The following is a 19,070-nucleotide window of genomic DNA, read 5'->3' as shown; positions in this document are numbered from 1 at the left end:
TTTTTTTTTTTTTTTTTTTTTTTAATTTATTTATTTATTTATTTATTTATTTTTTACATATTTTCTTGATTTTTTTTTTTTTATTGCCCCCCTCCCTCCCTCCCACACATCCCCTCCCTCCCCATAGTTTTATGTCCATTGGTTGTACTTATATGCATTTATACAAGTCCTTCGGTTGATCTATTATCTCCCCCTGATATCCCTACCCTCCCCACTGTAATTTGACAGTCTGCCTGTTGCTTTACTTTCTCTATATCTGTCTCTTGGTTCATCAGTTTATAAAGATCTTTATCATCCACCGATGTGTGAGGTCATGTGGTGTTTCTCTTTCGTTGATTGGCTTATTTCACTCAGCATGATGCTCTCCAATTCCATCCAGGTTGCTGCAAATGATGAGAATTCCTTCTTCTTTATGGCAGCATAGTATTCCATTGTGTAGATGTACCATAGTTTTTGGATCCAATCATCTGCTGACGGGCACCTAGGCTGTTTCCAAATTCTGGCTATTGTAGATTGTGCTGCTATGAACATAGGGGTGCATATATCCTTTCTGATTGGTGTTTCTAGTTTCTTGGGATATATTCCTAGAAGTGGGATTACTGGGTCAAATGGGAGTTCCATTTTCAGTTTTTTGAGGAAACTCCACACTGTTCTCCACAGTGGTTGCACCAGTCTGCATTCCCACCAGCAGTGCACGAGAGTTCCTTTTTCTCCGCAACCTCGCCAACACTTGTCGTTTGTTGATTTGTTGATGTTGGCCATTCTGACAGGTGTGAGATGGTACCGCATTGTTGTTTTGATTTGCACCTCTCGGATACTTAGTGACTTTGAGCATGTTTTCATGTGCCTTTTGGCCTTCCTTCTGTCTTCTTTTGAAAATATTCTGTTTAGGTCCATTGCCCATTTTTTAATTGGATCATTCATCTTCCTTTTATTTAGTTGTATAAGCTGTCTGTAAATGTTGGAGATTAAACCTTTATCAGTGGTAATATTTGCAAATATGATCTCCCACACCGTGGGCTTTCTTGTTGTTTTATTGATGGTTTCTTTTGCTGTAAAAAAGCTTTTTATTTTGAAGTAGTCCCATTTGTTTATTTTCTCTTTAGCTTCCATTGCCCTAGGGGCAGTATCAGTGAAGAAGTTATTTTGGCATACGTCTGAGATTTTGCTACCTGTGGATGCTTCTAGTATTTTTATGGTTTCCCGTCTGATGTTTAAGTCCTGTATCCATTTTGAGTTTATCCTTGTGAATGGTGTAAGTTGGTGATCTAGTTTCATTCTTTTGCATGTGTCTTTCCAATTTTCCCAACACCATTTATTGAAGAGACTGTCTTGACTCCATTGTATATTCGTGCCTCCTTTGTCAAATATTAATTGAGCATAGTGATTTGGGTTGATATCTGGGTTCTCAATTCTATTCCATTGATCTATTTGTCTGTTCTTGTGCCAGTACCAGGCTGTTTTGAGAACAGTGGCTTTGTAGTATAGTTTGAAGTCTGGTATTGAGATCCCTCCTACTTTACTCTTCTTTCTCAGAATCGCTGTGGCTATTCGGGGTCTTTTATTGTTCCAAATGAACTTTTGGAGAGTTCTTTCTAGGTCAGTGAAATATGTCGTTGGTATTTTAATGGGGAGTGCATTGAACCTATAGATTGCTTTAGGAAGTATGGACATTTTGATGATGTTGATCCTACCAATCCATGAACATGGTATGTTCTTCCATCTCCTTACATCTTCCTCTATCTCTTTTTTCAGTGTCGTGTAGTTTTCCGCAAATAGGTCCTTTATTTCTTTAGTTAAATTTATTCCTAGGTATCTTAATTTTTTTGGTGCGATGGTGAATGGAATTGCTTTTTTAGCCTCTGTTTCTGTAGTTTCACTATTGGTGTATAGAAATGCCATGGATTTCTTGGCATTAATTTTATATCCTGCTACGTTGCCAAATTCATTTATTAAGTCAATTAGTTTTTTAATGGAGTCTTTTGGGTTTTTTATGTACAATATCATGTCATCTGCAAATAAGGATAACTTTACTTCTTCTTTTCCAATTTGGATGCCTTTTATTTCCTCCTCTTGTCTAATTGCAATGGCTAGTACTTCCAGAACTATGTCAAACAGGAGTGGCGAGAGTGGGCATCCCTGTCTTGTTCCTGTTCTTAGAGGGAATGGTTTTAGTTTTTGCCCATTGAGTATAATGTTGGCTGTGGGTTTATCATATATAGCTTTTATTATGTTGAGGTATGATCCTTGTACTCCCACTTTTTTAAGAGTTTTTAACAGGAAAGGGTGTTGGATTTTGTCAAATGCTTTTTCTGCGTCAATTGATATGACTATATGATTTTTATCTTTCAATTTGTTTATGTGATGTATCACGTTTATTGATTTGCGGATATTGTACCATCCTTGCATTCCTGGAATAAATCCTACTTGGTCATGGTGTATGATCTTTGTGATGTTCTTCTGGAGTCGATTTGCTAGAATTTTGTTGAGGATTTTGGCATCTATGTTCATGAGGGATATTGGCCTGTAATTTTCTTTCATTGAGTTGTCTTTATCTGGTTTTGGTATTAGGGTGATGTTGGCTTCATAGAAGGAGTTCGGAAGTGTTCCTTCCTCTTGGATTTTTTGGAATAGTCTGAGGAGGATAGGTTTTAGTTCTTCCTTGAATGTTTGGTAAAACTCTCCTGTGAAGCCATCTGGCCCTGGGCTTTTGTTTGCTGGAAGCTTTTTGATGACGGTTTCAATTTCTTCCCACGTCACTGGTCTATTGAGATTTTTAGATTCTTCCTGATTGAGTTTTGGCAGTTTGTATTTTTCTAGGAATATGTCCATTTCCTCCAGGTTGTTTAGTTTGTTGGAATAGAGTTGTTCGTAGTATTTTGTAACAATCTGTTGTATTTCGGTGGGGTCTGTTGTTATTTCACCTCTTTCATTTCTGATTTTGTTTATTTGGGTCCTCTCTCTTTGTTTCTTGGTTAGCCTGGCTAGAGGTCCATCAATCTTGTTTATCCTTTCGAAGAACCAGCTCTTGGTTTTGTTGATCTTATGTATTGTTTCTTTGGTCTCTATGTCATTTATCTGTGCTCTGATTTTTGTTATTTCCTTCCTTCTGCTTACACTGGGCTTTTCTTGTTGCTCTTTTTCTAACTCTTTGAGTTGTAGAGTTAGTTCATCTGTTACCATTTTTTCTAGTTTTTTGCAATAGGCTTGTAAGGATATGAACTTCCCTCTCAAAACTGCTTTTGCTGTGTCCCATAGATTTTGGATTGTTGTGTTTTCATTGTCATTTGTTGCCAGGATGTTTTTAATTTCTTCCTTGATTTCTCTGGTAACCCAGTCCTTGTTTAATAGCATGTTGTTTAGTCTCCATGTATTTGATTTCTTTGGATTATTTTTATTGTAATTAATTTCCAGTTTTATGCCACTATGGTCTGAGAAGATGCTTGATATGATTTCTATCTTCTTGAATTTGAATAGACTCTGCCTATGTCCCAAAATGTGGTCTATCTTTGAGAATGTCCCATGTGCACTTGAGAAGAATGTATATTCTGTGGCTTTGGGGTGGAATGTTCTAAAGATGTCAATTAATTCCATCTGGTCTAGTGAGTCGTTTAGGATTGATATTTCTTTGCTGCTTTTTTGTTTAGATGATTTGTCGAAGGGTGACAGTGGGGTATTAAAATCTCCTACTATGATTGTATTGCTATTAATCTCTCCCTTAATGTCCTCCAGCAGTTTTTTTATGTATTTGGGTGCTCCTGTATTGGGTGCATATATATTTACCAGGGTTATTTCTTCTTGTTGGATTGTACCCTTTAGTATTATGAAGTGACCTTCATTATCTCTTGTTATGTCCTTCACTCTGAGATCTAATTTGTCAGATATAAGTATTGCTACCCCAGCTTTTCTTTCCTTTCCATTTGCCTGGAAAACTTTTTTCCATCCCTTCACCCTCAGTCTGTGTGCATCTTTTTTTCTGAGGTGGGTTTCTTGTAGGCAACAGATGTAAGGGTCTTGTTTTCTTATCCAATCTGACACCCTATGTCTTTTGATTGGAGCATTTAATCCATTTACATTTAAGGTTATTATTGATAGGTACTCATTTGATGGCATTTTTATTCTATACCCATGTTCCTTCTTCAATTCCTATTTCTTTATTTTTACAGTAGACCCTTTAGCATTTCTTGCATTGCTGGTTTGGTGGAGATAAATTCCTTCAGTCTTTTTTTGTCTGTGAAGCTCCTGATTTCCCCTTCAATTTTGATTGATAGTCTTGCTGGGTACAGTATTCTTGGATTCAAACCCTTCCTTTGCATGACTTTGTATATTTCATCCCATTCCCTTCTGGCCTGATATGTTTCTGTTGAGAAATCAGTTGCTAGTCTGATGGGGGTTCCTTTGTAAGTAACTTTCTGTCTCTCTCTGGCTGCTTTTAAGATTCTTACTTTGTCGTTGTTGTTTGCCACTTTAATTATAATGTGCCTTGGCGTCTGTCTTCTGGGATTCATTTTGCTTGGGACTCTGCGAGCATCTTGGATTTGTGTGGGTTTTTTCTTCTCTATCTCAGGAAAGTTTTCTGTCATTATTTCTTGAAATACTTTTTCCACGTCTACCTCAGTTTCCTTTCCTTCTGGAACCCCTATTATTCGAATATTATTTTGTTTTGTAATGTCCCAAAGCTCCCGTAGGCTCTCCTCCTGCTTTTTAATCTTTTTTTCTAGAAGCTGCTCTAATTGGGTATTTTTTTCCATCTTGTCTTCTAGCTCACTGATGCGGTCTTCCGCTTCATCTAGTCTACTCTTGATGCTTTCTATTGAGTTCTTCATGGTAGCGATGTCATTTTTCATTTCTTCTTGGTTCTTCCTCAATTCCTGATGGTTCTTCCTCATTTCTTCTTGGTTATTGTCAAATTTCTCTTCCATTCTTTTTAGCCAACCAATAATCATTATTCTGAACTCTTGCTCTGGTAGGCTGCTTGCCTCTGGCTCGTTTACTTCCTTTTCTGGTGATGCCTGCTTTTCTTTCATTTGTGGGGTGTTTCTTTGTCTTCCCATGGTATCTCTTTTCAGGATGTCTGGTTATGTGGTGTTCTTTCTCTTGCGTTAATTTATAGGTGCAAAATACAACACTACCATGTACAACACGAGAGGCACTTAACAGGAATGTATTTACAATATTAATAACCTCTAATAAAGGTAACCCCTAGCGATAGGCAAATTAGGGTATAGGAGAGAAGGAAGGAAGGAAGGTAAAAATAAAATAAAGAAAAATTAAAAAAAAAAAGTCAAAGAAGAAATAAAGTAATGACAAAATGAAGTTAGAAAACAGGGAGAAAAAGAAGAGAGAGAGAGAAAGAGAGAGAGAGAGAGAAAGAGAGAGAGAGAGAGAGAGAGAGAGAAGAAGCAAACTAAAAAAATGGGAAACAAACTATATATATGTGGAGAAAATTGCCATAGATCAACCACTGAGCCCAGCCAATGCCGGTAACAATACTTGGAGATTAATACAAACTACAATACAATATCCACTATTATTAAGTAAGGTTATGATATACAGAAGTCAAAGAAACAAACAAAAACAGAGGATTTAAAAAAAATTACAAAGCAACAATAACAACACTGGAATAAGCATAACAATTTCACTGAAAAGCACCAATATTCACAATAATCAACCTTCACTCAAACAATGAGAAAAGGATAGAAAGTAGAACCGTTTTTTTTTTTGTGTTTTTTTTAACTAGTTAATATAGTGCAGAGAGTGATATTTATACACTTGTATCAGGGGTTGGAACTTAGATCTATGAGTATAGTGAGAGCTTTAGCAGGGGGTATACAGAAAGAATAGAGGAAAAACTAAAGCCGGAAAGGGATAGGATAACTGGAGACTAAAAGGTTAAAGTTTAGTAAGAGAGTGATGGGGTAAAGGTCGAATTGAGATAGGGTTGAATGATGCTATAGTAGAGATTAAAATAGAATGAAGGTTACTCCCAATGTAAAATAAAGACGAAGTAAAATGGTACTGGGGAGGAAAAGAAAAAGAAAAAAAAATTGCAAAATAGCAGTAGTAATAGTGAAGATAGAGATTGAAAAATGTAATAATTGAAAAGGTAAAATCAAGTAAGGAAAAAAGAAAAAAAATCGTTTCTGAAGTAAAAGATGTAAAAAATGAAAATTAAATAAAAAATGTAAAAAATGAAAATAAAATAAAGAATAGTATAATTAGCATAAAATTGTCCAGTAGAGTTCAATCACTTCCTCTGTTATTGTATTTGGTATGCCTGGTTCTTGGATCAGAGAGTCTTGCAGTTCCCAGCTTTCCACTGCACCTCAGTTTTGTAAGGTAGTCCTTAATTTTAGGCAGGCTATATCTTAGTTATTTGTGTCCATTTATTTATTTTTGATTAATTAAAAGAAAAAGAAAAAGAAAAAAGAAAAAAAAAAAAAAAAAAAAAAAAAAAAAAAAGGCAGTTTGTAGTTCAGCCCTTAGGTGTCAGTGTTACTGGTTTGACCTCCCAGACTTTGGTTGCTCTGGCCCTCTTTCTCTCTGGGGGCGGGCCCTCGCAGCTCTCCCGGGCTACAATATAGGCGGGGCCACGGCCGCTCTGGGGGCGGGGCCTCGCGGCGCTCCGGGCCGCGGTGCTCTGGGCCGCTCTGGGGCCGGGGCCTCACAGCGCTCCTGGTGGCGCGCTCAGGGCCGCTCTGGGGGCGGGGCCTCGCGGCGCTCCGGGCCGCGGTGCTCTGGGCCGCACTGGGGCCGGGCCTCACGGCGCTCCTGGTGGCGCGCTCAGGGCCGCTCTGGGGGCGGGGCCTCGCTGGAGCAATGGCGCTATCGCAGCCTGAACTCTCAGCCTAGCCACGCAAACTCTGACCTTTCTGTGGGTGGTTGAAGAGGTTCCTTGAATCCACCCGCTTGCTCCGATCGGGGCGCCACAGGTGCTCGATGGACTCCTCGGCTGTGGGTTTTCCAGGCCTCAGAGAAGCTGCTCCCTTCCTGGTAGGGTGGCGCCGCCTTTGCGCTGAGCCCGGAGCTCCGGGAGAAGTCGGGAGTGCTGGCCGCTTGGTCAGGAAAAATTGTCCAGCGGACACTTCCTTACCTTCCTAGAGTGATCCGCTGCCCCTTAGCTGCTAATCAACATTCCCTGAGCGACTCAGATGTTGCTTCTATCTGTTTTGGGACCGGGGTCAGAACAAGTCCGTCTGTTCGGTCGCCATCTTCAAGCTCCGCCCCAGAATATAGTTTTAACCAGATACTGAACTAGGTTGGAGGCTCCCCCCATTTTCCTTGTCATTCCCCTCTTGTTCCACAAGCATTTCTTAGCCTTGGGGATTACAAAAGTCTCAGGTATTGGGAATAAGGTTGGAGACCACTCTAGCTACTTCCTGCTAAAGGGGGAGGGGAGGGACCGACAAAAAAATGGGTTCAGCCGAGGCCGGTTTGGCTCAGTGTATAGAGCATCGGCCTGCGGACTGGGGGGTCTCGGGTTCAATTCTCGTCAAGGGCATGTGCCTTGGGTTGTGGGCCCATCCCCAGTGGGGGGTGTGCAGGAGGCAGCTGATTGGTGTTTCTTTCTAATCAATGTTTCTGGCTCTCTATCCTTCTCTCTTCATCTCTGTAGAAAATCAGTAGAATATATTGAAAAAAAAAAAAAAAAAGGCGGGTTCAGTATCCCAAGTCTTCCCCATATTTCCCAAGAAATTCTCCTCCCAGTACCAGTCTGAGGTTTTGGCGACACTTGTATGAAGACAGAATAAAACTGTTAGGAAAAAAACACAAACAATAATTATCCAGCTAGGAGGGGATAAGGTGATTCAGGTCAGTCAGCTGGATCTTCCATCTTCTTGAAGATGATCTGCAGGGGGGCGGTTCAGTTCAGAGGTCACCTTCCACTCTGAATGCTGATTGTCCAGTTGGTGGGCTGCTTTTATCCAGGAGTGGTGGATCCAGGTGTTCAGTCCTGCAACTTTGAGAGCTGAGGAAAGGTTAGTACGACTGGATAAGGTCCCTTCTAAGTTGGCTAAAGGGGTTCCTTTTTCCAACCTAAACCCGGTGCCCAGGCTTGTGAGGGTGCACAGCTGTTCCTAGAGAGATGGGCAATTGATCAGTGACCCATCTGTGGACTTCCAGGATAGTTTTTCCAAGTTCTTATAGCTCTTTCTGAATTTTTAAGTTCCCTATTTTCCCCAAATATCCCTTTGGTTGAATTAAGGGAGGGTGTCTGCCATATAGAATTTCAAATGGAGAGAACACTATTCTGGCTCTCAGGGCACAGTGCACCCACAGGAGCACAAGTGGTAAGATATCTGTCCAGGGTAAGTTCATCTCCTGGCATAGCTTAGCCATAACCTGCTTGAGAGTCTGTTTCATGCCTTCTACTATCCCTGAACTCGGGGGCCTGTAGGCTGTATGTAAGTTCCATTTAATTCCTAAGGCCTTAGCTACCTGCTATACTACCTTGGCTGTAAAGGCTGGGCCATTATCTGACCCTATGGTTAATGGCATTCCATACCGCAGAATTACGTCCTTCAGTAACGCCTTAGTAACTTCTTGCCTTCTTCCGTGCCGGTAGGATATGCCTCAACCCACCCTGAAGAGGTGGAGACGAAAAAGATATTTATTTCCTCTACTAAGCCCTGTTTCTGTAAAGTCTACCTCTAGATCTTTAAAGGGAGCCTGCCCACAGTGCTGAATACCTATCGGTCCTACAGGGCCCTGCCTTGCATTGTTCTATGCACAGAGGAGGTAGTGCTGAGAGACTGAGGTGCATAAAGAGGGGAGATAGTATCTGCTTAACAAGGTTTCTAGAGCTGTGTTTCCTAAATGGGTAAGTTCATGTTGCTGAAGGACTACTCTATGAGCTAACTGTTCTGGAATGTAGAACCTATGATCTGGGAATATCCACCAATCTTCCTTCATCCTTTTATCCCCTTCTCATTGGGCCCATTTTTCTTCTTGAGGAGTGTATTTCAGAGGTTCCGGTAATTCAGGAACCAGCATGACCTGCCCGCGATGGCGCCATCTGCTCCTTCGCAGCTAGCCTTGCCACTGTCTGCGCAAGAGTTCCCTTCTGACACTGAGTCTTTTCCTTTTTGGTGTCCTTTACAATGGATGACTGCTACTTTCTTGGCCTCCCAGACTGTTTCTAATATCTTCAAGATCTCATTCTGACTTTTTATTTCTTTTCCTCTGACCATCAGGAGCCCCCTTTCCTTGTACACGGCCCCATGGATATGCAGGGTAGTGAAGGCATAGCGCAGGTCAATGTAAACATTAGCGTGCTTATCGTTACTGAGATTTACTGTTCTGACTAGGGCCCAAAGTTCTGCCCTTTGCACTAACCATCCTTCAGGCAGGGCCTGTGCCTCTGTTATCTCAAAGCTTTTTACCACTGCATACCTGGCTCGTCTTTATCCTTCATCTAGAAAGCTACTGTTGTCCATGAACAATAGTATGGATTCTGTAGAGGCCCATTTGTTAGATCTGGAATTAAAAAATCTAATGAACAATATTAACTGGTGAATAGAATCAGAGGTATGGAAGGGGTGTGAACTGATGATTCTCAGGGAAAAGGGGAGTGGGGGGTGTGGGAAGAGTCTGAACATAAACTGTGCACCTATGGATGAGGACAATGGGGGGTGGGGAAAGGGCAGAGGGTGGGGTGGGAACCTGGTGGAGGAGAGCAATGGAGGGGGGGAGGGGGAGAGGAACATTTGTAATAATATGAACAATAAAGATTTAGTATTAAAAAAAAAAGAGTTCTTACTGCCTCTAATCTTATTTGTGGATTTCCACATAGGAGCCCTTGGTATTGAGTCATCCAAGCGTGAGTCAGCCAGTATTGCTCCTTAGCTTCCATTGGGGTGATAACAGCATGAGGCACTTAACATTTAAGTTCTATCTCAGAGTGAGCTTGTCTGCCTCTTTGACTAATAAGGCCGCTGCTGCAAGGGCCCTGAGGTATGGGGGCCACTCAGAGGCAACAGGGTCAATCTGTTTGGAAAGGTAGGCTACTGGCCTCTGCCATGGTCCAAACTTCTGAGTCAGAACTCCTAGGACTACCCCATTGTTCCTTTTTTTAAAATATATATATATTTTATTGATTTTTTACAGAGAGGAAGGGAGAGAGATTGAGAGGTAGAAACATCCATGAGAGAGAAACATCGACCAGCTGCCTCTTGCACACCCCCTACCGGGGATGTGCCCACAACCAACGTACGTGCCCCTGACCGGAATCGAACCTGGAACCTTTCAGTCTGCAGACCGACGCTCTACCACTGAGCCACCCCATTGTTCTTATGAAGAAAAAGATTAAAGTCCCGTGTGGCATCTGGGAGCCCTAGGGCTGGCACCTCTGTGAGCTCTGTCTTTATGGTCACAAAGGCTTTTTTCCTGTTCAGGACCTCGGTTAATGGGTGCCTTTTCCTCTCCTTTTAAGGCTTCATGAGGGGCTTAGCTAGATCTGAGAATCCTGGGATCCAAATTCGACAGAACCCTGCTGCCCCTAGGAATTCCCGAATCTGGCGCCAGGTGCTGGGGACTTGTAGGGCACATACTACCTATTTTCTTTCAGTCCCTAGTCTTCGTTTCCCTTGGGTAATTAGGAAACCTAGGTATTTGACTTCCCTCTGATAGATTTGAGCCTTCCTTTTGGATACCCCGTAGCCTGTTTCAGTTAAGAGTCGTCTTAGAGGGTTTGTGTTCCTTCCCAACACTGAGTTCACATGGAGCTAGCCAGTAGGAGGTCGTCTACATATTGGAGTAGATTGCACCCCACGTCTGTCCTGGAAATTTGGACAAATCTGCTGCTAGTGCTCCCGCTAAAAAGAATTGAGTTCTTGAACCCTGTGGCAGTCTGGTCCAGGTGAACTATTCCTTATTCCTGTTGGATTTTCCCACTCAAAGGCAAAAGGGTTGACTGGAGGGTGTCAGCTAAAGGCAAAAAACGGAAGTTTTACAGGCTGTGCCCCAGGCTTCAAGTCAATTAACACTGGGGCGTGGTTGAGGGGATTTCCTTCTGCCCAGACCAGAGGAAATTCTTTCTCCACTTCAGGCTCTAATTGTGAGTCCTTTGGGAGGTATGAAGTCTTCATTCTTTCTCCCTAAATACTGCTAAAGACGGGATCATTGGAGAGGTTTCCTCACCTAAGTGCAGTTGTGCTGAGCATCAGGGCAAAGGTGGTTTCTGTTCCCATTTTGGCTAATAGGTCTCTGCCCATTAGAGGGACCAGGCAATCTGGCAAATACAGGAGTTCATGAACTACCTGGTGGCCCCATAATTGACATCGTAGGGGGTGGCAGAATGGTCTGGAGGTGTGGTCTTGGTAGCTCCAGTAATGGTGACTTCCCGTCCTGAGAGGGGTAACTACTGAGTGCTCTGCCCCTGTATCAACCATAAAGTTCACAGTCTGGCCTCCGATTTTCATTTCGACCATGGGCTCATGAGGGCCCAGTTGGAAAGAGCCCAGTCTGTCCTAGTCAGAGTCAGATGTCGCCAGTCCGATGAGGTCTGCCTCAGGCGACTCTGGCTGATAGTGATGGGGTGATTTGGATGACCTTGCCTGCTGCTTCTGGCATTCTTCCAATGCCCTACTTCTGTACAACAGGCACATTGGTCCCATTTACATTTGTCCTTTCTTTTCCTGACTTGGCTCCTCGCTGTCTCCCTTTCCTTTTCTGGGAGCTACCTTCTATAACAGCCGTAGGAATCAGAATTGCTTTCCTTTTTAGTTTCTCCTTAGACTCCTTTTTAGCTGCATTGTCCCAATTAATGAAAATCTGTTTGTTATTTCTAATATCTTGGTTGTATTCTTTCCACAAACCCTTCAAGCTTCTGAAGCTTTCTCCTTATGTCAGCTGAGCCTGACTAATGAAGGCTGCATTGACCATAGTTTGATTCTCTAAGGCCTCTGGGTCCAAGGGAATGTAAATTCAATATGCTTCACAGTGTCTCTCATAAAAGGCTGCCGGACTTTCATCGGGCCTCTGGAAAACTTCAGAGGTCTTGGCCATATTAGTGGGCTTCTTGGTCGCATCCCGGAGCCCCTAGAGGAAGGCCAGCCAATATCTCTCTAATCTGGCCCTCCCATCCTCCGAATTTGGGTCCCATCTGGTTCCCACATCTGGGAGAACCTCCCTGGCTCATCTGTCTGTGTCTTATGTCCCTGGTGGGGCCTGGGTCTGGAGCCATTTCCAAGCTTCTATTATTATTCTCATGCGCTCCTCAGTGTTAAAAAGCCTGAGAAGGAGTTGCTTGCAGTCGACCCAAGTGGGCTTATGGGTCTGAAAGATTGCTTGAGGTTTTTCAGAATAAGTGGGAGTATGGTGCTTCCAATTTAAGAGATTGGTTGTAGTGAGAGGTTAGTAGTAAAAGATGGATCCCCCTCTTGTGGGATCCTGTTTTCTCCAATTATATGAGGACCCTGCATTTCTCGGAGAGGCATCTGGAAAGCCGGGAGTGGTCTGGGTCCCCAACCAACTGAGCACAAACATTGTCCAAGTGGCTCTGGAGAGTCTGGTTGTGGGGAGACACAAGGAGGTGGTATATCTAAGCTTCCCTGGGAAGACAAAGAGGCATTGAGTACTGCTTGAGGCACATATAGAGGTGGTAGAACTGGCAGGGCTTCCTCAGGGGGTTCCTGCAGAATAGGAGACTTATTCTCCTTCTGAAGAGCCTGCCCTTTTTCCTTATATACACAAAACCAAATCCAAAGCGGCTTCATAGCCACTGGTCAATATAAGGGAATAGTCAGGATGACCTGAGTCTCCTGTGATAATACTGTGAACATTCCTGATTGTGGGGTCATCCAATGTGCCCTCCGGAGGCCACCCTACTCCAAAAAATGGCCAGTCTATTTCACACATCCTTTTAACTCCCAGGGGACTAGTTTTACCATGTAGAGTTTGAGGGGGAGCTATTACCAACCTTACAGGGAAGGACAAGGTTGCCTTTTCTAACTTCATTTGTCCTTGAGTGTGGACAGCAAATGACACTAATCAGATTTCGATCAGTATCCCTGAGTACATTGACATAAACTATTTAACCTCTGTTTAGGGAGACAAATGCAAATCATTTACTTCCAAATTTCCTTGGTTTAGGGAAGACAGGATTTACAAGATGGCTCCAATGTCCTTGATTTAAGGAAGTTGGGATTTAAGGATTTAGGGAAAACGGGATTTCTGCTCAGTTTCCCTATTCTATTTGTTCCGCTTACTGGCCTGTCATCCATTCAACTTTTAACATTTCTCTTTACCTTCTTCCATTACACCAAAGCCATACTTTCCAAGTAATTAGAACTCTTAGCCTTAATTCTTAGGTGACATGTAAATAATTAACATTTCTCTGATAAGCAATACACATTTTTTAAGAGACACAAACAGATATTTTACTAGCTAAACAATTTTAAACAAACAACAAAGAGATGTGTTAAACAATAAAGACATAACATTCCCCACTAAAAACTTTGAATCACCACAGAAACTCGGGAGAGGTTTAGAAGGGCTTTAAAAAAAACAAAACAGAAACAAACATAACACTTTCACACCAGCGTACACCACATTTACACCACAGAATACCACCAAATCAGTTACAATTGCGCAGAGAAACAGAATAAAGGAGGTAGTAGAAAAGTCGCTAGGAACGCAACACTTCTACCTTTTTTTTTTTTTTTTAAGATAGGCCAGACTCGAATCCTTAGCCAGTCCGAATTTTGACTTCCCTCCTGGGAAGTCCCAGAGATGGTGAATGCCATCTAGAAGCCATTCCTCCAGATGATCTGAGCTATCCTGAGGTAAAAAAATTACCTAGTTAGGGGCCAGCTACCTCTTCTGTCCCATAGGACAGGTCATAACTCAGACCCGTATCCCCGGGGGGAAAACTTACAGTTTCAGACATCTGATTTTGACTTCCCTCCCAGGGAGTCCCAGAAAGGTGTTTCCTGCCTCTTTGGGTCTGCTGGAGCATAGAGTTGCCGCAATCCCTCTGGGCCCTGTGAGTTCAGGAACCTGTTAATGTGCCGGTGGCACGAGTCTTGGAGCCTGAAGCAAGTGCCCCGAAGTCTGCTCTTGTCAGCAGTGGCCTAAGTGCCAGCTCAACTGACATTTCCTAGTCAACTCACCAAATGATCAGTCAGCACTCTGAGGGAGGAAAGTTCAACCTTTATTTATCAGTTCTGCTCGTCCAGGGCAATTCCGGATCCAAAGCCTGAACTGAACTCATAGGGAGGCTCTGATCTATGTATCTCCTCCTGTGGTGGGGTTTTGGGGGCATGCTCCGCCCAAGTCAGCTGTGGTGGGAACCTGGAGTTGGGCTCAGCAGCTCTGCCCAGGTTTAGTCAGAGTGGGGAAGTAAGACTACAGTTTTAACCAGATACTGAACTAGGTTGCAAGTCCCCCCATTTTCCTTTTCAGTGGTATTTTCATAACACTTCGTTGCATGAGTCAGAATTCTAGTCAGAATTAATTGTCTGATGTTAATCCACTATTACTTATGCTCCACTCACTAAAAGAGAGTGAATCTGTCTTGATTGTCATTCTCACATGTCATTCTAGTATCATAAATATTCCATAAATATTTTTTCAATGAATGAATAATTGAAAAGCTGTTGCAGTAAACTGTAGAGCTGAATGGATTAATGGAAAGAGCCCTGAAATGAAAGACTAGAGATTTGGGTTTGAATTTTATTTTTTTTATTTTTTTATTTTTAAATATATTTTTATTGATTTTGTACAGAGAGGAAGGGAGAGAGATAGAGAGTTAGAAACATCGATGAGAGAGAGAGTCATCGATCAGCTGCCTCTTGCACATCCCCTACTGGGGATATGCCCGCAACCAAGGTACATGCCCTCGACCTGAATCGAACCCGGGACCCTTCATTCCCCAAGCCGACGCTCTATCCATTGAGCCAAACCGGTCTTGGCTGGGTTTGAATTTTAATTTTGTCCCAATTTTTTTTATCTTTCAGGATTCGAATTTCTTTATCTGCAACATTTTATTAGTGTTTTTTGACATTTTTTTTTTTAGCTATGTTTTTATTTATTTCAGAGAGAGAAAAGGAGAGGGGGAGAGAGAGAAACATCCATGATGAAAGAATCAATTAGCTACCTCCCACCAGCTCCTTAATGGGGATTGAGCCCACAACGTGGGCATGTGCTCTAAAAGGGAAATCGAACTGTGACCTGGTTCATGAGTCAATGCTCAACCACAGCCACATCAGCCAAGCATTAGTATTGAAAATATAGTCTCAACCCCTGCCAGCATAGACACACATCAAATCAGAATTCACTGGCAGTATTCAAGTGCCTATCATAATAGTGCTAATTATCATTAGTGTGCTAGGCCCTAGATATATAACAAAGACTAAAAGACATTCTTATTTTTGTAGAGTTTATTTTAGTGGATCTGTACTTGGAGATCCCTAAGGTTTTTGCCACAAAGATTCTATGACATGAAGTGATGCAGAATAGATTATTCGGTTGTGAAGGTTAAATATATGTTGATATCTTTAAAGAAGCTTAGAAATCCATTTTAATTTGTGTAGTTGAAACTTTTGTTTTTGTTTTTCAGACCAAGCCTTATGCATTTGATCGGGTATTCCAGTCAAACACATCGCAAGAACAAGTGTATAATGACTGTGCAAAGAAGATTGTAAAAGGTGAATATATTTAATCTGCCAAGTTGTCCCGGCAATAAGTAAAATTTTGTTTGCAATCTTGCCATTTACCCAGCATTCTCTTTTTCATTTTAATGTCCTTTTTCTTATTTAAACAACTTTTTTTCCCCAGCAATTAACTAGTAAAAGGTCAAATGCAGTTAGTATTTGCCTAAATTCTATGACTTAATTTATATACAGTACCTAGTGCATGGTGTTGTTGTAAGAATTATAATGTGATACTATACTACTATACTGTATTGAAAGATACATTTCTATTAGATATTCCCAGGATCATTTCTAAGATAATTATAGAAATACAGCAGCATGAGAATAAAAATAGATAGCTACATGAGTTTCTAAAAAATAGTCAATAATGGCAGTCATTCTTCCATTTCATTGTTATTCCTTCCGTAAAGACTTGTAGTCCGCAGAGAAATCCTTGAGTAATTTAACCTGAATCACCAGGGTGAGAAAAGTATTCACATTCCAGGTAATACTATTAACTTATACTAGGATATTTTTCAATTTCATATTTTCTAAAATCATAGAACTCTAGAGCTGAGTGGGTGTTAAGTGATTATCTGGACTTGTAGTTACATAAATCCCTTTTCTCAAAGAGATCTTACAGTTAAGTAGCCATTATTTTATGAATTATTCCATTTTTTTGAAAGCTCGAATTGTTAAAAAGTTCTGCTTAAATTGGGGCAAAATTTATCTTTTTGTAGCATTCACCAGGGTAGGGAAGTTGGGATTCAGAGGTTAAGATTTAGTAGGAGCACAGACAGTAACAGGAGAAAAGGTCGAGTTTGTTGATAGAAGTAGGTTTATAGACATGATGGAGGGAAAATGTAGATGGTCTCTTCATATTAATTTCATTTTGTCTATTATATAGAAAGCAAAGTCATCACAGAATGAGGATGGGGGAGGAGGTTCCAGGAAAAGGTATGAAGTCAGCTGTCTATCAGTAGAGAAGTGAGTGCATTAGGAAATATTGCCAGGTAGCATTAAGGGCTCACTTGAGGTTAGCTTCCAGAAGAGTTGACTTTACCCAGTTGGGGTTTTGCCAGGTGAGTACAAAAGGGGAAAGAAGAGCAAGAGAATTGAAGACGTTGTTAAGAGAGTGATGATAATAGTGAGCCATAAAATCTAAGGTAAGTGAGAGGAAGGAGGACATGAGGGAGGCAGATATGAGGGAAAGTGTAATTGTCTCAGTAGAGTAAAAAATTTGTTGAAATCAGGGTCCAAGAAGAAATAATGGGAGGTAGATACTTGAAATTGAGATTAGGGAGGCAGTACAGTTAGTAATGAAAAGGTCCTACACCATAGGACCTACGGTGTGACTGTAGAGTTGGCATCTGAAGGAGTAAAGAATAAGACCCTGGAAAGGGGGGAAAAGATCATGGAGAAAATTGGATAACTATCTGAAAAGCCAGGGTATTTTAGTAGAATCATCTGTATTGACATTGAAACCACCAAGAATTAAAATAGGAATGTTATTGATGTAACCTTATAACCATTGTTTTGAACTTTATCCAATAGTTTGCTTGCTTCCATTTCTTTCATTTGTAACATGTTTCTTTGTCTCTCCATTTTGGCTGCTTCCCTGTGTTTGTTTATATGTACTAGGTAAAACTGTTATGTCTCCTAGAATTGGTAGAGTGGCCTTGTGTATTAGGTGTCCTATAGGGTCCAGTGACTCAGGCCTCCCCAGTCACCTGAGCTAGGCACTCTAGGTTCACTGTGCCCTGGTGTGGGCTATGTGCATAGTCTTGTAATTGAGCTTGATTACTGTTGGTGTCACTCTAGGCCAATTGGCTATGAAGACCAGCTGAGTCTACAGTGAAGAGCTGCTGTGCAGCAGACATGCCAAAGAGTTGGACTTGGTTCAGTGGGGTTTTCTTTGGTGCTCATTGAGTCTGCTCCTTGAGTGTATCGCTGTGGATATGTAGAGTTCTAATCTAGTATGGTCTGAAGCTGTCTACTGGGTGCACTGGCTCTTGGGCCTCCTGGGAGATGCAAAGTCAGCTACTGCCTAAGGCCACCTGGCAAGAGCTACAGAGAGATCTGCAGATGACTACTACTTGTATTACGCTTAGAAGTGCCCATGTGAGGTCCAGCTGAAGCAAGGCAGGCTGTTGCTGGTGCTGGGTCTTGAGCCTCTTATTGATACGTTTGAGGCATGCTGATTCCAACTGCTGCTTGGTTAAGAGATTTTAGCAAAGTCTGAAGCCTGAGCCAGAACTGGCCGTTCATATTGAAAAGTAGCTGCAAACAGCTTGGGTGAGGTTGAAATTGGATGGGACAGTCTTGGGGTATCACCAGGATGAAATGAACAATGTGGCCATACCGATGGAAACTCAGATATAACTGTCAATCAGCTCTCTGATGGGGGAAATCCAAGCACAGAAACAATAACCCTTGCATGCACCTAGGTCTACAAGAAAGCTGCCCCCAAGTTTCTGCCCCAATGCCAGACAGTCCAGTTCCTCCTCATAAGTCCCTGGATTCCCTCAAAGCCACCACCTGGCACTGGAGCTCAGAGGAAGCGGGACCTTGTAAGTTTGTATGTAGGCCCTTTAAGAGGAATACCTGGGACTCCAGCAGCTTTCATGTAATTCAGCCACAGTCCCTGCTGCTTTTTACAGCCCAAAGTTACCAGGATGTCTCTTCCCACTCGGAAACCCTGGGCTGGTGGTCTGGTATGGGGTTAAGACTGTCTGCTTCTCACAGGAAGCCTTGGAGATATCCCTCCCAATTAAGAAAACGCCACATGTGGGTGTTATACCAGAATGTTCTGTGCCTGCACCCCTCCTACTAGTCTCAGTGTGCTTTCTTCTTTACTTCTCTAGTTGTAGGACTTCCATTCAGTCAGATTTCAGGCAGTTCTGAATGATGTTTTATATTTTAGTTTTAATTTTTATGTGGTTGTACAAGGTGGCGAGTACTGGGGTTTTTCTACGCCACCATCTTGGTTTTCTTACAGTTCTCTTCTTTGCACTATGGTTAAGTGCACAGGCTTTGGAATCAGACAAACCTAGATTGAAGTCCAGGTTGGCCATTTCTAGTGAGACTCACAGCAAGTTACCTAACCTTTCTATGCCTTTCTAACGCTCCCTTTTCTCTTTTGCAAAATAAGGGTATTGTGGGGGTTTGAAAAGATGGTTCTGGAGAAGTACCTCACCCAGGGTGAAAGTAAGCACACAACAGATGTAAATTGCTACTTTTTTCCCTCCATCTTCTAAGAAGAAACACTATTTTTATTTATTTTTATTTTTTTATATTTTTTTATTAAGGTATTATATGTGTACATATCTTAACATTGTTCCCCCACTCTCCACTCCCATACATGCCCTCCCCCCCTAGAGTTTTGTGTGCATTGGTTATGCTTATATGCATGCATACAAGTCCTTCGGTTCACCTCTT

The 19,070-nt window shown here is 41.9% G+C and overlaps 1 protein-coding gene across 2 annotated transcripts in view; it reads left to right on the top strand.

Moving 5' to 3' along the window:
• KIF5B (kinesin family member 5B) overlaps positions 1-19,070 on the top strand; it is an 83,182-nt gene that overhangs the window by 13,783 nt on the left and 50,329 nt on the right. For both annotated transcript variants that reach the window (XM_084875783.1, XM_084875782.1), the window contains exon 2: positions 15,560-15,647. In XM_084875783.1, the coding sequence (XP_084731909.1) occupies positions 15,560-15,647 (88 nt within the window). The remainder of the gene's footprint in view (positions 1-15,559; positions 15,648-19,070) is intronic.

Source organism: Pipistrellus hanaki (assembly GCF_964339955.1).
Source record: "Pipistrellus hanaki genome assembly, chromosome: 1".
NCBI lineage: Eukaryota > Metazoa > Chordata > Mammalia > Chiroptera > Vespertilionidae > Pipistrellus > Pipistrellus hanaki.
This window is presented reverse-complemented; position numbering and strand designations above follow the sequence as displayed.